Source organism: Schistocerca americana, chromosome 2, assembly GCF_021461395.2.
Source record: "Schistocerca americana isolate TAMUIC-IGC-003095 chromosome 2, iqSchAmer2.1, whole genome shotgun sequence".
Classification (NCBI taxonomy): domain Eukaryota; kingdom Metazoa; phylum Arthropoda; class Insecta; order Orthoptera; family Acrididae; genus Schistocerca; species Schistocerca americana.
The window spans coordinates 867,278,335-867,300,757 of record NC_060120.1 but is presented as its reverse complement, the minus strand read 5'-3'; the positions used below and the strand labels follow the sequence as shown (position 1 = coordinate 867,300,757).

Genomic DNA, 22,423 nt, shown 5'->3' with positions numbered 1-22,423 from the left:
TTCTTTGCTTATAACTGGGTTTCCATCTGAGCTTTTGATGTTCATACAAGTGGTTCTCTTTTCTCCAAAGGTCTCTTTAATTTTCCTGTAGGCAGTATCTATCTTACCCCTAGTGAGATAAGCCTCTACATCCTTACATATGTCCTCTAGCAATCCCTGCTTAGCCATTTTGCACTTCCTGTCGATCTCATTTTTGAGACGTTTGTATTCCTTTTTGCCTGCTTCATTTACTGCATTTTTATATTTTCTCCTTTCATCATTTAAATTCAATATTTCTTCCGTTACCCAAGGATTTCTACTAGCCCTCGTCTTTTTACCTACTTGATCCTCTGCTGCCTTCACTACTTCATCCCTCAGAGCCACCCATTCTTCTTCTACTGTATTTTTTCCCCCATTCTTGTCAATTGTTCCCTTATTCTCTCCCTGAAACTCTGTACAACCTCTGGTTTAATCAGTTTGTCCAGATCCCATCTCCTTAAATTCCCACTTTTTTGAAGTTTCTTCAGTTTTAATCTACAGCTCATAACCAATAGATTGTGGTCAGAGTCCACATCTGCCCCTGGAAATGGCTTACAATTTAATACCTGGTTCCTAAATCTCTGTCTTACCATTATATAATCTATCTGATACCTTCTAGTATTTCCAGGATTCTTCCATGTGTACAACCTTCTTTTATGATTCTTGAACCAAGTGTTAGCTATGATTAAGTTATGCTCTGTGCAAAATTCTACGAGACGGCTTCCTCTTTCATTTCTTTACCCCAATCCATATTCACCTACTATGTTTCCTTCTCTCCCTTTTCCTACTACTGAATTCCAGTCACCCATGGCTATTAAATTTTCATCTCTCTTCACTACCTGAATAATTTCTTTTATCTCATCATACATTTCATCAATTTCTTCATCATCTGCAGAGATAGTTGGCATATAAACTTGTACTACTGTAGTAGGCGTGGGCTTCGTGTCTATCTTGGCCACAATAATGCATTCACTATGCTGTTTGTAGTAGCTTACCTGCAATCCTATTTTTTTATTTATTATTAAACCTACTCCTGCATTACCCCTATTTGGTTTTGTATTTATAACCCTGTATTCACCTGACCAAAAGTCTTGTTCCTCCTGCCACCGAACTTCACTAATTCCCATTATATCTAACTTTAATCTATCCATTTCTCTTTTTAAATTTTCTAACCTACCTGCCCGATTAAGCGATCTGACATTCCACGCTCCGATCCGCAGAACGCCAGTTTTCTTTCTCCTGATAACGACGTCCTCTTGAGTAGTCCCTACCCAGAGATCTGAATGGGGGACTATTTTACCTCCGGAATATTTTACCCAAGAGGGCGCCATCATCATTTAACCATACAGTAAAGCTGCATGTCCTCGGGAAAAATTACGGCTATAGTTTCTCCTTGCTTTCAGCCGTTCGCAGTACCAGCACAGCAAGGCCGTTTTGGTTAGGGTTACAAGGCCAGATCAGTCAATAATCCAAACTGTTACCCCTGCAACTACTGAGAAGGCTGCTGCCCCTCTTCAGGAACCACACATTTGTCTGGCCTCTCAACAGATACCCCTCCGTTGTGATTGCACCCACGGTACGGCCATCTGTATCGCTGAGGCACGGGAGCCTCAGCACCAACAGCAAGGTCCATGGTTCATGGGGGGCAGGGGGGGGGAGGAGGAAAAGTCACTTAATAAATCATATTCCTCCCAAACAAAAATGATATATATTTTTGGTAGTTTCAAACATTTGCTTTACAGGTTTGTACACAATAGAGGGAATGGATTATGAAACTGCTATCCAGTTTTTTTGTATAAATTTCCATTTGAATGAGTAGAACAAGACAGAAGCAATATTTTGTCTGTGATTTGATGGTTTGGAGTGGTTAGATTTTGGAGCTAAAGATATAAATCACCATCTTACCATATTTCATTCTCTGATGTTGATCAGGTATGAATTACAAACAAATTATTGTGTCAACTGCACTCCTTACTGTTTTTAAGAATCAAGTCTCATTTGTCTGAAAATGTAGAGAAAGCCACAGCTTTCAAAATCTTCATAGATTCAAGTTTGCAATCATCACCTTTGAATTAAAAATAAGTTTCAGAAAGTTTCACAAATTAATGACATACATGTGTTTTATCTTGTGTATCAAAGACATAACAAAAGAGACTCAGAATTTCATTCTGCTCATTTCAGTTTATGTGTCAAACTTGGATGCAATCTGCTCGAGATGCCTATGCCATGCAGCAACCAGCTGTGACACATCTGCTGGATGCTCACGTGGCTACTGTGGACCGTTCTACATATCACGAGTATACTGGGCAGCAGCTGGAAAAATAGTACTACCAGAGGATGAACCAGAACGTGATGGAGGTAATGTTCAACACCAATGGACCATAACTGAATGCAGGCCACAACTATAAGAGTTTTCAGCTTTTATGCATCTGTTCACAACTAACTTTGGAATACCAAATGTATTCTAATGCAACAGCAGATAATCTACGGTAACGGATATCAATTCTGCCCATAAATATTATTATTTGGTTTATTATATTGTATAAGCTTTTAAACTTTAGAAAGTGTCCTCACATGTGATATTCTGAAAAAGTGATTAAAATTTCCAATATGTTGCATGAATCCCACAAAATATTTTTTATTCTGAGAAATGTATGTTAACAACATATTAATATAAATGAGCTATAGGCAATATACATAATAAACATTAAATACAAATGCATGGTACAGAGCACTGCTAGACAATACATCCATTGAGAAATGAAAGGTGCTATACAGAGTAGACCATAAATACATTACTAAAACACATCAGTAAAATTAACTATTGAACTTATGCAACTTTAATAGTTAAGTTCACCTTTGTCACATGTTTCAGATTCTTTGATAGCAGATAAAATGCTTTTTCATCAAGCCATCTTTGTATGGAGTTTGTGAAATCATTTGGTGACACACTGTGTTCTTGTTTTGGCAGCATGATAAAAATTTTATTCGTGTGTACTGATACTTAGAAAAGTTATGAGTCTTTTTAGATGTTGCAGCTGATCATCTGCCTGTGACATGTGTATTGCTTACATATAGACTGTTGTTGTTTATGCTCCTGCAGCTTCTCCTTGGTATGCAACAACCAAGTATATAAAGAGATGTAGCAGTCAGTGCTTCCTGTTCTTTTATTTATTTTTTTTAATATGCCCTGAAAATTCATGGTTTCTCATTGCAGAGAAGCATGTGACTGCCTTTTCTTGCCAAATAAAATTATTTTTGATTCCAGGGAAATATCCCACAACCCTACTCTATATTTAGAGACTGCAGAAGAGGTTGTATGAAGAGTTGTTCAATAAATTGTTACTTACACAAGTCCTAAGTTTAGCTGGAAAATAACTAATTTTGTACATATGTAGTCTGTGTTACTTTTCCATATTAGTTTCAGATCTAGGTAAATACCAAGAGGTGTAGCTAAGGTATCACTGGCAACACTGCACAGACTAAAAAAATATTTGCTTTTTCAGATCGCAGTTCTTTTACTCTGAACCATACATTAGATATCAGAGGAGTGGAGTTAATTGTATCAAAAGGGAACTGCATTTGAGATAACTACAAGAATGTTTACAGACTGCTAGCCAGTAAGTATTGGCCAGCAATCTGTAAACATTCAGGTACTAAATTTCAGTATTGTCAACAGACACATATAAAAGTACATACACTATTTTAGCTTTCAGAGCTATTGGCTGATGAAGGTCAACAATTAAGGCTAGGCCACTCAGATCCCAAGATGAAAAGGGCCCACCAGTTGTGGAGACAAGACGATGAGAAGCGGTGGAGGAAGGGGTGCATCAGAGAGATTAGTTCATTTATAGTACATTGATAAATACTGTGCCTTCTTCAGTGCAGATACAGTGAGAAGTAAAAATGTGGGCTAAGAGGAAGAGAAATGATTAGTGCAATTAAGAACAGGATGAAAAGAGAGAGGGAGTGATAACAAAAATGTAAAAGTAAAAATTAAATACATAAAATAAATTTTTAAATATGAAAGCTGATAATGGAAAAAGAGAGGGGGAAATATGTTGAAAGATGTCAATTCCTGGAAGATGATGGGTGCAAGAAAACTAGTATTAAGTGGAACAATCCAAATGGTCTGTGTGGTATAGCCGACACTGAGGTCCTTTGAGTCATACTGAAGAACGTATTAAGCAATTTGGTACTCCATGGCCCAAAAGTGAACAGTTCTTGTTGAGTTTGTCAATGGGCATAAAGAACTGTCCACCTTGGAGACACACAGAAGCCAGTTTCTGAAAACGTGATATATTAGGTGCATTATTCTGTGCTTGAGCTCGGGGTCAAAATGTATGTCAGAAATAGAGCATCCAATTTTCTGCATTCGAAATGAAACAAATGTGTAATTTTCATCAAGTGTGTGTTGTGTTTTTCCTCTTACCTTATTTTTATTGAAAATGACCACAATGAAATCAGCTAAAGGAATCCTATGAAACATTTGAGTTCATAATCATCAGATGACTGATGGAGAGAGAGAGAGAGTGTTTGGATCATATTAATGCTTAATGCCGAGGCTATGAGAATTTCCATCAAGTATGGGAATGTGTAATATCTAGGAGTTAGCACATCCTCGATTTCTAGAAGCTCACAGCACCATTATGAATATAGATGCAGAATTTGTGTGAAGTTAATTATCAAAGATGGACCAAACATGGCACTCTGATGCTTTTACGGACTGCCTGTGTCACAAGCTGTAGTGGCAGAGTAGTTCAGAGAGAACTTACAGTTCATTTTGCTAATAATACAAGTATGGTAATCACAACTAACAAAAAAGAATCAGCTGAGGAAACTATAAATAATTCCTTTCGGAAAGTTATTAAGTAGTTCTCTGCTAATGGACTCTCACTAAATTTTGAGAAAACACAGAATATACAAACCTGATCAGTAAATGTCATAACGCCATTGATAATTATAGGCTTTGAACAGAAGTCTGTTGCTAGTTCATTCACAGTAACGTTGCAATACATTCATTTCACATACAAAACAAAAAAAGCAAGTACACCACATGACCACCAACTCCAGCCGAGATGCTGTATATTGTGTGTGTGTGTGTGTGTGTGTGTGTGTGTGTGTGTGTGTGTGTGTGTGTGTGTGTGTGTGTGTGTGTGTGTGTGTGTGTCTTATGAAATGTTGTATTCATGATCTATGGAACAAGTATTAATGTAATGTAATGTACTACAAGGTTTCAATAGGCACAAGACTATTTTACATGATACAGTTCCGTTGCATGTGGCACATCCACAACTTCTTACAAGCTATTAGTCAGGAAATATAAGACCCAAACCTATACATACATAATGGGAAGACCAATTATTTAACATGGAATCTGAACATCAAATTGTTTGGATTTTTCACATAATCTATAATTTTTCAGATGTAGAAAATATATTAGGTAATAATAAAACCGTAGTTCTGATTAATAACAAAGCTGCAGAACTTTCCAATATTAATCCAGAATCAAATCAATTAACTTGCAATAAGAATTTGAGTGTTATAAATAATATTCTACAAAAGATACTATAAGGCATTTTTAAAGACTCAGCAACAATTTGTGCAGTTCACTAATATGAAGTTCATGACCTGTAGCTTTACAAAGTACTAAATTTCTCAAGTTAATTTTTGTACACTGTTTCTTACCTCTGTCATACATAGTATGTTTTCATCTTCTTTGCAGCTTACCAGGACTGCACACTTGACTATAACTGTGCCAAAAGTGTTGTTGAAAATTACATGGCCAGATATGGCAAGGTAAGTTAACTTCCCACATTTACTGTTTATTGAATGCCGTAGTTTGGAAAATAATGTAACCCACAAATTTCTCAGCTCCTAGGTAATGACACTACAGTACAGGCTGACATCTGCAAGAGACTCAGTAGCTCTTCTGAGTTGTGTATGGCCTCTATTTTGGTTGTTGTTAGTCCCAATTACAACAGATCATTTCTGCAGTACGATCTCCATTGCACAGTCCCTCATAATTATACTAAGCTATTGCTGTAGATTGTTAATAGCTACTGTAAGAATGTCTTTATGCACTCAACTTCAGCTGATATAGCTTTTCTTTCATTTTGAAATAGAAAAGTGCAATGGATGAAAGTAACTTTATAGGGCCTTCTTATTTATTGTGAAACATATTCCATAGGTCCATTATTGCCTGATAGCATGTCAATGTCGAAATATTAAATTCATTATTATATTCATGTCATTGACATTCACATGAAAAGGTTAAAATACAAATTAATAATCAAAAATACAATCAATAAATGCTAATTAACAATCACATACAGAGATAAAAAATACAAACTTCACATATTATCTAAACATAGAGTTTGAGCTATAGAATATAAATACTGACTGTATAAAGGTCATTAGAAATACCTATGAACAAAGCACATACAATCAGCGCTACTCAGCAAATTGCTCATCACCCATAAATATATGTGTAGTGTGTGAAGCACTGCTTTATGAGTGTTATTTAATTTGTGTTCATTTTTCCTATTAATATTATTATTTCAGCTTTTACTTTACTAAGGGGCAATAAATTCAATAGAAATATTAAGTATGCCTAGAAATAAGGAATTATCAGTTAGATGCAAATGATTCAATTTGTGGAAAATATTTTACAGAAAATTGGGTAGGATGATAAGGTGTATATAAAGCACCCAAGATAGACAAGTGGATGCATGAGTAGAGGATACAATATTTGAAGGATACATAACATGCAATGTGTAGCACAAATCCATGACAGTGTTGAATGTGGCAAGCGTATAATAATGAAGAGACGAGCACATAGATAGTATCCACAGTTAGAACAACTGCAGTATATGAAGATAAATAACTACTCAGAGGATGGGAGGAACACTGACAGAAAAAAAAAAAAAGATTACGACCTGAGGTTTTGGACCAATTCCTTCTTCATCATCAAAGAGTTAACCCACATATACATATGGATTTCCACATGTGGAGAGGGAGAGAGAGGGAGGGAGAGGGAGAGAGAGAGAGAGAGAGAGAGAGAGAGAGAGAGAGAGAGAGAGAGAGAGAGAGAGAGAGAGAGAGAGAGAGAGAGAGAGAGAAGTAATTCTGTCTTGTTACATTTTCATGGCTGAACCACTGAACCAAATTCGATGACATGAAGTTAAGCTTGAACCCTGTGGGAAAAGATAGGCTATATACCTTAGAAAACGTGTAGTACAAGATATTTATTGATTTGAATAATATTATGTGAATTACAAAAAAGTATTTGCTCTTTGACTTTTGAACTTTATCATATTCTGTCAGCTTGGATTACTTTGCTCAACTTTTTACAGATATTTAAAGAAATTAAGTTCAAAACAGTGATTCTTTAATGCTTTTATTTTTCAGAATTATTTTATTAGTAATTATACCTTTGCAAAGTAATCTGTATTTATTTATCTTAAGACAACCTTTTATTTCTATTTTTAACTTATTTTTTAAGTGGAGAAAAGTTTCCCCTGCCCTGGTAATACTTTGCACCAGATATCTAAATTTAAAAAAAGGATTACAGAGGTTTAGAGCAATGTTTGACTGCAAGAATGAAGGAAATCAGCACTCATGTATGCACAATCAAATTTTATTATCAAAGTAGTCTACAGTTTAAAGATTTAACACAAAATATACTCTATGTTGTGAGTTATTACCACTAACATCGAAGCTCTAGTGCAACTGTAGCACATTGGCTTATCTGTATTGGAGGCTGAATGGTGCCAATCATTTCATCAACATCATACACCATTTCATCTTCGACACTGGCCACTTCCATGATTTCTTAGGCTTCTGCCTTGAATTTACTGTAGCTCCATCATCACTTAAATCAGTAATTCATCCATCTCCCTTCATATTTGAAGATCACATATGTTGCACAGTGCACACAACTTCATTAAATTCTGGACCACTCTTCTTCGACTATTTACTAACTGGGCATCATCTGCTTCACATGTTACAGGTGATGCTGCTCTGATCATCTTCAAAAGAATCTCTTAGAGGGATAGCTTCAGAATCTTCATTTTTGTGACTTCTTCTCTGTTTCCTTTGTAACCTTTTTCAGCATCTCTGTCACACTTTTACTGGGAGTCACTCTAATTTTCCTTCTCACTCTCTTATTGGCAACACCAGTAGTCCATTCAGATCTCTTATTGTGGAGGGCTTCAATGAAAGTGTCCTTTACTGCATCCTTGTCACATGTCCTTGAATGAAGATGGAGAATTTCAACAACATTGATTGGATGTATGCTGCACTTTCTGAAACCTGCCAATATAAACATTAGTCTTCTAAACAGAAATGGTAAATGCTGTTTCTGGAAGAAAGTCTTTGAAGCCTAACTTGCTGCTTTTCCAGTCTGTAAGAATCTGGCTCCAGGTTGCTTTTATGGGCTCAATGACAGAAACATCCAATGGCTGTGTAATGTGTAGTGTGGCTACTGTTCACTGGCAAACAGATGAATGAAACATAATTCTCACGGTAGAGCCCTACGACATAGTCTGTCAAATGTGAGAATAAATCATCACAGGTTACTACTTTCTTCCCTTCCAAGTTTTCCAATTTCAGTAGCATCAGCCTAGTGAACAACTGTCAAACCATCCACTAGAGCAAATTGGCTAAAAATAGCCACTGGGCCCATTTTCTATCCATGTAGATCACAAACAAATGGAGGCAAGATTTCTCCCTTGTCACTGCCAGCAAACATTATTGATAAGTTGCTCTTGGAGGAATTACAAATGTTTATTGACTATTTTGAATCTATTTTTGCAAAAGCTTTCTTTTTCCTAGGATTATCAGTGAGATTGGTTTCATCAAAGTACCATACAGTGCTTGCTGGCATATCTTTCAGTTCAACATGCTAATGTTCAGTATTTTCTCTACTCATCAACAGTAGCTCTACTCACTTTAATGTCGGTTGCAAAGCGTACACGAAGTTCAGGGTTGTGTTGGGTGACACCCAAGAGCCATTTTGGCCTGGACAATTATATTTGAATGTATGACTTCACTATCATTTGAAGTTCAATGGGAGTGACAGGAACCAAGATTCACTCAGTTGTGAAACATCTATCACAGGCTGTGATTCTTCTTCATTAGTAAAAATCTGTGGGAACCCTGACAATGAATTAACTTCTTCCTTTAACTTTAGTTTATTAATTAAGGTTCTTAGGGTATTAAAAAGTGTTTCATGTTTCCTCTGTGATACCTCCTTCCTCCTAATGGTTTGTAAGCATTTCTCCAGAGTTTTGGGCTGTAATTGCCTACTTCAAACAGTTCTCTTGTACTTCCGTATCTTTTCACCTATCTTCTCTTGTACTTCTGTATCTTTTCACCAATCTGAAACAGATAGCAAACATTGTTCACTGCCAAGAGCACATTATAGTGGTAAACTAACTTCAAAGTATTTGTAGTAGTGTAAGAAATGCACTCTTTGGATATTTTCTCCATTTTTGTTGTGGTACAAAGTTTTCCTGAACTAAGAAATTTTATAACCTACACAAGTAAACATACAGTGACAGAAACAGTATTCCATTAAATAAAAATGTACAATATCTTCAGCAGGTACACATTCTGAGTAATTAAATATACCAGCTTAATTTTTTACACAGTTCATGATGTCTTTACTTAGGTGTCTGGGAAAAATTCAAAATTGTCGACAATCAAGCAGGCAAGCAAGGCTGCAACCTAAAAGTGATACATTTCATAGATAATCTAATTCACATACACACAACATGGAGTATAGCATCTGTTAACCAACAAATCTCTCTCTCCTCTTTTTTATCAACATGGAGTACCTCAAGTGTCAGTAATTGGACCTTTTTTTATTCCTGGTTTATGCGAATGACCTGAATATACTTGATGATTGACATAAAACAGTTTGCTGATCACACAACATTATTAGTAAAGGCACCTAAAAATGATAATGTCCAACATGTAGTAAACTGTTTCAAGCCACCTCAGTAAATGGTTTAAATGAACCTGTTCACAATACAAAACAAGAAAACAGTATCAATAAATTTCCATTGCTTTCAAAATAACTTATTGTGTCACAAATCAAATTCTCTCAAGAAAACTATAAAATTATGAGACAGAATTTATGGCCACTGTCTATTTTCAGGAGAAATAAAAGTATTACCCATAGACACATATAAAAATACATACATGCATAACTAATTGTTCCTTCCTGAGGAAGGATGGAGGGATGGATTTGGAACGGTTAAAAAGGAAGGTCAGGTCACTCAGACCCCAGGATGGGAGGGACCCACCTGTTAAAATTCATCTTGCATTACACTGATGTCACCATTAAATCAACCATTGTGAATAAAGAGAGAAGAAAATATCTTAACATTTGGATACAAACTAACCTACATTGGGACAACATACAGACTACACCAGTTCCAAGCTGAGCCTTGCCTTCCAAAGACCCTAGAAAAATGTACAAACAGTCAGTCACTAATGAGTGCTTACTATGCATATTTTAATGTGCATCTGAAATATGGTCTTGTATTCTGGGGAAATTCTTCAGCAGCCCTGTTTGATGATGGGCAATCCAAAAACTGCTAAGTCTTCTACCAATGAATTCTCATTGTACTCAAGAACTAAGCATGGTTCCTGGTTTCCTGTTCTTGCTTCTCATTGTCAGTAATGGTTCCTCAGTTCTCGTTTCTTAGTTCTCACTTCTTGGTCCTCAGTTCTAAGTTATTATTTGGTTTTTATTTCTTAGTTCTCACTTCTCATTTTTCAGTTCTTGATCATGTATTCATTTGTCTTGACAAAAACAAGACCAGAGTTCTTAGATTTGTATTTGCATTTATTTTGTACTCGCTGCCTTTTACTACATCATTGCTCTTCTGGTTAATCAAATTAGAAATTTAAACTGAAATATATATCAAAAGTGTATAATGTATTTTTAACAGCAATAATATAGACTTACGGAACAAAATATTCCATTAACTTTGAAAAAGATTGTGGAAATACAAGTGGGTAAAATATTTTGCAAGCACATTGTGATGAAAATAAAGAAGTTGTGTAAGAACTATATGGGAAAGAGAATAATTTGAACACTGCACCTAGAAGGTATAGCATACATCCTCCTTTTAACTGTACAATGGGCAGTGAGGGGGGGGGGGGGGGGGGGGAGGGGGGGGAGTAAAGTTTAGAGTGGATTACTTTAAGGGAAAAGAGGTAGTGGTCTGACATACTTGTCAAAGTTCCCAATTCTAGAACATGTATTTGATTCCTTTTTGTTCTTAAGAACACAGTTCTCAATTCCTTGATGTTATCAATACTGCCTTTCAAAATCCAAAAGAGAGCCATTAGGTTTAGACAGTTATGTAAATCATTGTTTAAAACATTGAAAGTGCTTTCATTACCATGTGTACATGGGCACACTAATGTAGGTTTTAAAAAATTAACTGGCAATGATAGTAACATCAGATAAAATTGTGACACACATAATCATAACACCAGATTAAAAGGAAATTATTTGTAATTTCAATTAATAAAAGTTTGTGATAGATTGGTACATGCTATATGGGTATACAACTGAGCAGCATGTTGGCAGAGGATTGAAAATGTATACTAAATACAAATATATTTGAAAGATATAGTAGAGCATATCTACACTACTATTGCTGCAATTCAGGGAGTGAGGACATGAACTTCAATACACGTAATTTTTAACACAGAGACCTACATATAAACATGATTATTTTTCTTTGTAAACACTAAATTGAAGTCAAATCTGACATCATCTTGAACATTGTATGGTATATGATCAAAGAGATAAATAAATAAATAAATAAGTAATGATAACTGCTACTGACCTGACTCTGAACATAATAAGAAACATCGTTGTAAGGAAACAACAACTATTTACGTGATCATGGCATGACAGCATAACATAGACAGTTCAGCACAATTTCTTGATATATACAAGACTTGTTGATGTGTACAGGCTGACAGGTACAGACTTGTTGATGGGAACAAACTGGTGAGAAGTACAGACTGGTGGTCAGAGCTGGTGCACACACATATTAAGAGCATTTTGCCCACTGTAGGCGACTCATGCGATGGTCCATGAGCGGCAACCTCTGATGGAGGCCTAGAGTTCCTGAACAGTGTGCTGCTTGAACTTCATGATGTGTGCTGCAGTAAAGGCAGCTAACTAACATGTAGTAACTTACAGGTTACTACACTCCTCCTTCCCTGGGGGAAGAGCGACCTGCTGCCCAATTTCCCACAACGTACTGCTGGGTGACACCTCCATAGGAGGAGTTGCCACTAGGTGCCATAAACTGGGGAGTCACAGTGTCTGTTGGGAGTGTAAGAAGTGCCATCAGGAGGTAGCAACGCCAATGACCATAAAGGAGCTGCCCATGTCAATGTTTGTGAGATTCCTGTATTGGTGCAGGAGGCACCAGCATAGGGTAAGAGGCACGTGTGAAGGTGCAGGAGGCACCTGTGGCTGGTAGAAGGCACACACATAGGCGCAGGAGGCATCCACAACAGAGTAAGAGCACCCCACATCAGTGCTGAAAATACCTGAAGGCATCCACCTCAGTGCTGGAGGCATGTGGAGCAAGATAGAAGGCACACGCTTTGGTTCTAGAAGTGCCTGGAGGCCCCTACATAGGTACTGGAGGTGCCAGTAGATGTGAGAGGTGCACACATCAGTGCAGGAGACGCCCACATAGGTGCAAGAGGCACCTAGAGGTGCTTGTGTTGGTACAGAAGCTGTCGAGAGTCCAAACTGAACTGCTTTCCAAAAATTCACTGTACAAGGGAGGCCTTCGACAGGAAAAGCATGTGACAGCACTGTACGGGTCGCGTCTACTGCAGTATATGGACAACAAATAACAAAAGGATAAAAGGCAGACAGCATCAAACGACCAACAACCAAAAGGGTATATGAAAGGTTCAACAAAGACAATAAGGATTCTGTCCAGAGGTAGTACTGATGCTGGCTGAGGGAGAAAAAACATTGTTGAGTACTGAAGGGAGACTGTGTCAGACCATGACCCAGAACAGGAAATTGCTCCGAAAGTTGAGGAGTGAAAACCGCTACTCTGGTGCCAATACGCAACTCTCTCATGTTGCAGGAAGCAAGAAGAGCTAGGCAGAAGTGCCTCCAGGCTTGTTGTTGTTGATGGAATTGTCCATTGCGGCCAGGTTTCCTGACTGGGATTGCAGTGGCTTCTCCTTCACCTAGGGAGCTTGTTGCTACACGCCAATGCATTCAACGAACAGAAACAGTACCGCCCCCCCCCCCTCCCACTGACTGGAAAGAGCAGAAAACAGTGATCAAAGATGGATCCCAACAGAAAAGGGTGCACTGATGAACAATGTTGTCAGGTGCTAGGCCAAGGATGACATCCTGAACCAATGACACAGAGACTGATGTCATGGATTGCTACACAAGGAAAAAGGTGACACAAGACATGGGTGCACAAATGATGTGAAGAAAACAACAGACAACACATGATGGCGTAGGAGTGTGAAGCCGGGCCCAAAAAAGGGGGCTTATTGACACAAGGAGGAGGTAGGTCCAGAAATGGTGGTCAACGAACAGAACAGGGAGGCCATTCCTGGAAAGGAGGCCAACAAACAGAACAACAGAACAAAGGGTCGAAGTAGGCTGGATCCGAAAAGGAGGCCAGCTAACAGAACGACTAAAATAAGAAAAAAGAAGGCATGACAAAAACAAAGTGTTACAAGTGTCCACGTCCATCATCCAAAAAGAAGGCAGGGCTGTCAGAAGTTTGCCAACCCCAAAAAGCAGTGAAGTGGATTGCAGAGCCATGGCCAGCGGTTTGCCAAACTGCAGCAGAATCATTGGGTGGCGGAACACTGTGACAGTACACTGTGATATAGCAGAGCTTGGTCTGTCAATGTGGCCAAGAAGTGGTTGCAGGTTACTAGAAGAAGTTGCCATAGCTGCAGTAGTGATGAAAACAGTAGTGATGAAAACAGTCATAAACATGACACATGAACCTCCCATAGCAAAGCATATGAAAGTTTGACTTATCTCCACTTGCACTATACAGAAGACACGGAGAGAGAGAACAAGTGCAAGAATGAACACACGTGAGAAACAGACTCATTGCCACTTGTGTTCTGCCTCCAAACACAATAAGAAACACGGCGATGAGAAACCAACAAACTACTTATTTCGCCATGGTGTGACAGCATAACGTAGATAGTTCAATGCAGTTTCTTGAAACGTATGCGACTTATTGACATGCACATACTGACAGGTACAGATGAAACACGGATACAGACTTGTTGACTGGCACAGACTGGTAACACGCACAGATTACTGGCTGGATCATGGACATATAAAGAGAATTTTGACCACTGATGGCAGCCGGCTCTTAGCTGCAGGTGACTGAGGTGTCTAGAACCGTCTTCAACCTATTGGAGACCCTGGGCACATTAGGATAATGAGGCCCCTATGACCTTGACAGAGTACTATTTTGTCAGAATAGACAAAGAAAGTAGGTAAGCGAGGTTCTAGACAATATAATCCACAAAAGTAACTCTTTTAACATTCACAGGTTAGTGGTTAAAAATCTATGTTGATTGAAGAGGTACCTTCTAGATTTGAGATGGTTGAAATCGTTAATCACTTCTTCAGAATCTATATTTTTGAGCATATCACATTCTATGGACATCAACGATAAACTGGTTAAGCTCTCTGGAAGCAACGTACTTCTTAATTCATTTTTTATTCTTTTCAATTTGAAGAAGGAGCTTTCCGCACTGCACTTGGTTAACATCATGTTTAAAAAGATTCTCAATGTGATTTCTACATTTGGAAATGTGTCTTTAATTTTGTTTTCTTTCAAAAGGTGATATATTTCCAATGTGCTAATACTTCCCTATTTTTACTATGAATAATTTTCAAGTATTCTGTTAAAAGCAGACACTCCGTTTCCAATTCTTGTTCGTTAACGTCTTCATAATAAATTTCAGCAAATTCTTTGCAACTTGGTCCCAGCTCTTCGGAATTCGTAGTTTTCGGGCGAAAAAATAAACCATAACGTTGACTAATGTTCTCTTACGAACTTAATCTGTATTTTAGATGAACCCTCAGGGTATCAGTTATGGGAAGAAAGGTTTCTTCTTTAAATTTCTCTTTTCCATTCAGTTGGACTGCCAGTGCAGAGCCATCAAAAAAACTCTGGCGTGAGCTTCTACATTTCTTGTTTGAGATAGGTCCTTGTAATCAAATTCTGGGTTTCTTTCTTTGGCGGACGATTCGAAGCCATCAAATTTATCCCTGTGGTTAATCATAAAATCATCAAGTGAAGCAAACAAATTAGTTGCAATGTGCAGTATTAATGTTTCTTTCTGAAGATAATTACATGTTTTGTCTATTTTTCAAATATAGAGCTCGTTATTATAATAAATTCTAGCTTTCCCATTTTTCTGGACAGACTAAGGGCTTCGTCTGTATTTTCTCTTGCCTGTTCTGTATCTTCTGCGATGGACATCAAAGTTTCTATAATTTTTAATGACCTATATGCAAGGCGCTTACTGCATCAGCTCGGGCTGACTATCTGATTTGTGGAAGACTTCTAACAACTTTTTTTGAACCTAAATGTTCTGTCGATACATTCTGTTGGAGAGTAGAGCTCGACGAAACGTTGACACTGTCTGAACCATTACAGAAAACTTTGTTGCCTCTGATACACACCCAACATCTTGGACACCCACCAAGTTTAATACATGGTACAAAGGTGACAAATTCACATTTCTCCTTGATTCTTGCTAATAGACCAGTAGAGTTTCCTGACATATTTGAAGTACTGTTGTAACTTTGTCCTCTGCAATTTTTTATTGGAATATCATGATTCTCTAAAAAAATTCAAGATGGTTTCTGCTAAATACTCACATCTATAGTTTTTAATAGATATAAATTTCAGGAACCTTCCAACAGGAACGTGGTCTTTTACATATCGAATTATATGTGAGACACATCCAACACACTGTCAAAGCTAATGAAAAAATAGTTTGCTAATTTAACTTCATTTATAACTTTTTAGGACCCATCTTCCTTTTACATCAATAAACTCATTACAGATATTCGCTGATAAATAAGAAGCGTTACGTTTTCCAGGATTCTTAAATTTTTATAAGAGATCTTCAAGAAATGGATCGAATTCACTTAATAATTCCACACACCCAAATAATTTCCATTGTTGAGAGATCATAGGACTTCATTTTTAGCACAGAATTGAAGCCATTTCGATGCCAAAACTTTTACAACAGCTACAATCATTTTAAGTACATTTTTCCAGTAATTCACTTCTTTTCTGTGCTGAGATAATATGCTTATATCTATTCTACCAATTGCTTTACTTCGTTCCAGATAAGTCATCACAGACTGCTTATGTGCTGGGCTGTTTTCATGTGTTAAAATTACGTGATTAATGTGCTTCCAATCATTACATCTACTCGAAGGGCATAGATCTACATCGGAAGGGATAAATAATCAGTATCAAAAAAATACAGAATTTTTGGAAAGCGAGTACAACAATAATGTTCTTTCGACGCTTTCATTGTTCTTTAATTTCCGAATAAATAATGCTTGGTTGAAATACCTGGTTACTGATCTTTGTAGATTCTGGATGCCTCAGAAAAGTCAGAATCTTTATTTTGAAAATATACACATCTCTTACGAATCAAAATTTCGCGATTATTTTCTGTAAAATTTTCATGAAAATAATCAGGGGAATCGTGTGATATTTATTCTGGGTTGGAAAACTGTTATTCAACTGACGCAGTTGTCGGTGTTGGTGAAGTCACCGAAGTTGTTGCACTTTCATCATAGAAGCAGTCGCTTTCTCATCAATCTCTTTTCCTAAATTGGTAGAACTCTGAAACTGGTGTAGAACATGAACATCCAGAAATTCTCGCAATTTGTGATTGACACGACTCGTCATGTGATTACTACTTACAGAAGTTGCCGCAGTAGCAGTAGTACAATATGCTCTTAATTTTGGTTACTTTTCAGTTACTTCCTTCTGACGTACAGCTCTTTTCCTTTTTGCAGATCCACTAGGATACGACCGTTTCGACATTTTATATTACAAAGCAGAATTAATTTCACACCGAAAATAGTCGCTAACACGAAACAAAACAGGCGATCGACGATTTAATCAAAGATTACCTTAGAGCACAGTCAGTAACAACTACAATCAAAACAAAGTCACTACAACGCAGACAAATACAGGGGAATTCCCAGTCGTCGAGTCAGTTTATTTAAGTCGATCGGTCAAGTTTACTTTTACGCCGCTATTCGCTCGGTGCAGAACTGTGCACTGTGCTAAGCTACTAAGCAAATAGGTATTGTAATCAGCCATCATCTGTCGATTTTTTCGAAGTAAATTTGTTTTTCAGTAATATCGGTTATCGTTCGGTAATCTGACATGAACAAGGGGGCTCCTATCGATCGCATGTGCCCAGAGTGTCCAATCGGAAAGAGGGGCCTGGAGGTGTCACACCATGATTGGTGACCTCTGGTGTGGGTCTGGAGCAGCCAAATGCTGTGCTAACCCAAACTGCATAGTGTGCACCGCAGTCATAGCAGTTAAGGAGTAGTAATATATGGATTACTACAGCTACACTATATCCTAATTTTACTTTAGGCTACTTCTGTAAAGTATGCTAACAAATCATGACCTGTGCTAATATACTTACACTGATAATCACACAAATCATATCTAGAGTATGGCACTAAAAATCTGAAATGGGTTTTCAAGTTCTTATATAAATACAGGAATATAATTGTAACCAATTAACTTCTTTTGCTGTTCAGAGTTATTTAGAGTTTGTGACTTCTGTCACAAACCTGTCTGTTATTTAGGGTTGGTTTATTCCAAATGGCATTTCCAGTTTTTGTCTTTGTACTGTTTCGTTTGATTTAATTTGCCTGCTGTGGTAAATCTAATCGCCTTTTGTTACTTTGTGAGTCTGGGCTGGAACAAGATTGAGTATTCTTGCATAGCTGTATATACTTTCTGCAGACTGACTGCTAGCTTGTTACTATGTCTGTGAACTGGCTGCTGGATCACTTACTTCTGAAACTTTGGATCCAATAAGTTCATCTGATAAATTTCTACAAACATTTCAGTGTAGTCATTTTCACTGAAACTGTTCTGAACATAAGATTCTTCTTCAGCTAAAGCAGTGTCCGACAGAGATGAAGTGAGCTGCGATTCACTGAGATGTACGGCATATCACAGTTGTGTGGATGATTTCTGCCCATTTTTTTCACTATCCCTGTCACTTGGGATAATGATCAGTAAGACAGAGATGCCATTAGGGTCCAGTTTTCACCCAACTCATTTCTCCTCTATACAGGGTGAAGAGAAATTCGCGCACTCGGGCTCCAAAGCGCGACTACTTACATGCCAGCGATAAAAAAAATGTCTCTTACAAAATTTCGTCTGCTGAGTACATCCAGCAGAAAAAGTACGTTAATGGGTGGCAATCTGGCAACACTGTAACCTCATGTATGGTAATTACCTCTCTCAGTACATGTTACTTGGGTTGTACAGTTGGTGCAGTCGATAGAGTTTTGGCTTACGGTGCTGGAGGTCAATGGTTCAATCCAGGTTTGAGGCATGAGTTTTTAAATTGGTAAATGTAGTCCAGGTGGTACGGTACCTGGTATCTTAATCGTCAACAACGACTGCAGCGGGCCCTCTAGAAAACATTTGCACTTACATACTACAAACGTAGAAATAGAAGATTGGTCAGCTTTTAAAGCAGCCCTTTCCACGTTGTGGGCATGAATTTATTCGCACCACTTCAGTTACTAGATACGAAACCTGTTTTATTTGTATCCTTCTCCAATGGTACCATAAATTAGTATCAAGTATTGTTCTTGCCTTGTTCACGTGCATTACACTTCGTTAGGGCTTCACATTACCAGTAGGACTAACAATGTGCTTTGCAAATACTGTGAATGGTCCCAGCAAGAACAGAAGGCCCATGGCGACTTCGTGAACACCATAATATGGGCGGATGAAGCAGCATTCACTCTTGACGGCGTCTTCAATACGCACAATGCCCACCATTGGTGTGAGGTTAACCTATACATCACCTACGATCGTGGATATCAAGTTCGCATTGGTATCAACATCTGGGCCGGAGTATTGGACGACAGTTGTTTGGGCCCCTACGTATTGCCTGACTGGCTGACTGCACGAAGGTATCATGAATTCCTCTCAAACTATCTGCCTGATGCACTGGAAGATGTCCCACTACATGTTTGGCAGAGGATATGGTTCCAACATCATGGTAAGCTGCCACACTCTTGAATTAATGTGCGGCAATATTTGGATAGAAAATTTCCAGGGAAATGGATTGGACGTGGAGGTCTAGTTGTATGGCCACCACGTTCACCTGACCTAAATCCCCTGGATTTCTTCCTGTGGGGACACCTGAAGGAGCACGTGTACTCTACTCCACCAACGAATATGGAAGAATTGCTAGTAATTTACGAGTTCGTGCTGCTCTTTTTACTGTGGGTGCAGATTTTCTGTGAAGGGTCCAGAGCTGTATGGTCCAGCGTGTTCCACAGCGTTTGGACGTACAGGGAGGTCGCTTTGAGCATCTGTTGTTCTGAGAACAAAGTATTCTGTTGTGAAGGTCAGGCAGTCATTAATTTGAACATTATTACTGTCACTGGTTACTAATGTGCGACATCTGAGCGCTCATATTACATGTAGTATAAAGGATAAGTAGATGTTGTGCTATTGTACTGTGCTACCATCTTTAGCATCGCGAAACTGATATTGTTTTTGTAGTTATTCTGTCCTATGACAGGTCAGTTCTTTCAACTGTCTATTTCTTATTTGTCTAACTACATATTTGTTATGTCCGGCATTACAAAATGTTGTAAATTTAGGATACATGTGACCTAAGATACGGTGTATATTACAGTGTGAAATGTTGCAATAAAATTGGCAAACAAAAAACAGGGTCGAACCCTCGACCTCCTGCTGACCTGTGCTGACAGAGGTCGTTACCATACATGTGGTTACAGTGTTGCCAGATTGCCGCTCTTTAACGCCCATTTTCTGCCAGATGTATTCGCCAGATGAAATTTTCTGAAAGACATTTTTTTATCGCTGGCATGTAAGGAGTCACGCAGCGAAGCCCGAGTGCGCGAATTTCGCTTCACCCTGTATAATGAACCGACATCTATAAGCAAGATGATAAAATCATTGTAGGATGTTCGATATTATTATTTATTGACTTTCTCTGACTATACTAAAGGAAATTGTATAAAATAATCGCCAGAATCATACATAAAACAAACATACTGTCATAAAAAAATAAAAAGGAAATAATTAGCTACATGCAACATAAATGCGCAGCCATTGTCAGTTACTATATCATCACACATGATGAGTCATTTACAACCACATGAGGATTCATAAATTAATCACTTATATTAGTCCATAATTTCATAAATAAATCTCAAAGTACACAAACGTACAAATAAATACATGACAAAAAATTCGACTACTGGTTATATCCAATACATTGCCATAAAAGATAACCAAAATGGTCGAAACAAAATAATTAATGCTATGTTTCACCCCTTTTCGTTTTCGAATACCCGCTCGGGAAGAGAGAAAAAAGCATCATAAAGAGATCAATTGTGGCCAGATCGTACATGATTCGCAAGAGGACTATCAGCTCCCAGTTATCGTTGCTAACTTTCCTTCCGTCCGGGTTAAAGTTTAACCCGATGATCCATACATGAATCATTCATATTGTAGTCAACATCTATAAATAAGCTGGGACTAGTGCAGCAGGGGATACAACCCGTCGGCTTTTAACAATGACGTCACAAGTCGCCAGAGAGCATGTATTACAGAGATGAAAGAGCTGAGGAGAATGTTGAGAAACAAAGGAATGGGAGAGAGGTAAACATTGATCTTGTCAAAAGCGTAAGTGTTTTTTGACTTTTTAAAAAAAAAATCTCACGAGATAGAATAAACTGATCCTACTTTATTAAGCAATATCTTGTCAAAAGTCGAGAAGCGATTGTTCTTAATGTTCTAGCTCCCTTCAGTACGTAATAAGTGTTTTTTGACTTTAAAAAAAAATCTCATGAGATAGAATAAACTGATCCTACTTTATTAAGCAGCTCCCTTCAGTACCTAATAAGTGTTTTTTGGCTTTTTTTAAAAAAAAATCTCACGAGATAGAATAAACTGATCCTACTTTATTAAGCAATAGTGTTTTTTTGGCTTTTTAAAAAAAATCTCACGAGATAGAATAAACTGATCCTACTTTATTAAGCAATAGTGTTTTTTTGGCTTTTTTTAAAAAAAATCTCACGAGATAGAATAAACTGATCCTACTTTATTAAGCAATATCTTGTCAAAAACCGAGAAGCGATTCTTCTTAGTGTTGTAGCTCCCTTCAGTAGCTAATAAGTGTTTTTTGGCTTAAAAAAAAATTTCACGAGATAGAATAAACTGATCCTACTTTATTGAGCAATAGTGTTTTCTTGGCTTTTTTAAAAAAAAATCTCATGAGATAGAATAAACTGATTCTACTTTATTAAGCAATATCTTGTCAAAAGCCGAGAAGCGATTCTTCTAGTGTTGTAGCTGCCTTCAGTAGCTGATAAGTGTTTTTTGGCTTTAAAAAAAAAATCTCACGAGATAGAATAAACTGATCCTACTTTATTAAGCAATCAGTAAAAAAACGAAATTGAAACATAACAGCAAAAGCTTATTAGAACACAGAACTGCTTTATTATCTATGCCTCGAAGTGAAGACATTAAGATCTATGACTAAGGAATGACGTCATTGTTCAAAGCCGACGGGTTGTATCCCCTGCTGCACCAGACCCAATAAGCTGTTTAATGTAACGAGATGTAAGCCTTTTCCATTACCCTCCTGTTTTTCGGGTATAATAGTTGATGTTTACAAATCGCTTGTGAGTCCCAGATTCGAATATTTTCGCATGTGTGGGACCCAAGGTTCTTCCGTAAGGTAGACCCCATAACAGATGGGCCTACAGGGATATCTAACGTATACAAAGGAGGGCGGCACGAATGGTCACAGTAGAGCGTCATGAAAGTGAAAGATTGCATTAGTAGACGCTTGGAGCGAAATAATTATCGCGCGAAAGGCTATTCACAGAGTTTGAAGAACCAGGATTCAGTGTAAAATTTAGGAATTTACTTCACCCCCTACGTATTGCTACCATAACAAGCCTGAAGACAATATCAGACTAACTACAGCACACGCGGAGGTATTTCAGTACCCATTCTTCCAACACTCTGTACGCGACTTATACTGGAAGAAAGGGTAAAGTACCCTTTAC

General features: G+C 37.7%; 1 protein-coding gene across 1 annotated transcript in view; it reads left to right on the top strand.

Annotated features, from left to right (window-relative positions):
• LOC124595717 overlaps positions 1–22,423 on the top strand; it is a 204,880-nt gene that overhangs the window by 162,568 nt on the left and 19,889 nt on the right. Inside the window, exons 2-3 of the mRNA XM_047134584.1 lie at positions 2,200–2,376; positions 5,744–5,817. Coding sequence (XP_046990540.1) covers positions 2,200–2,376; positions 5,744–5,817 — 251 coding nt within the window. The remainder of the gene's footprint in view (positions 1–2,199; positions 2,377–5,743; positions 5,818–22,423) is intronic.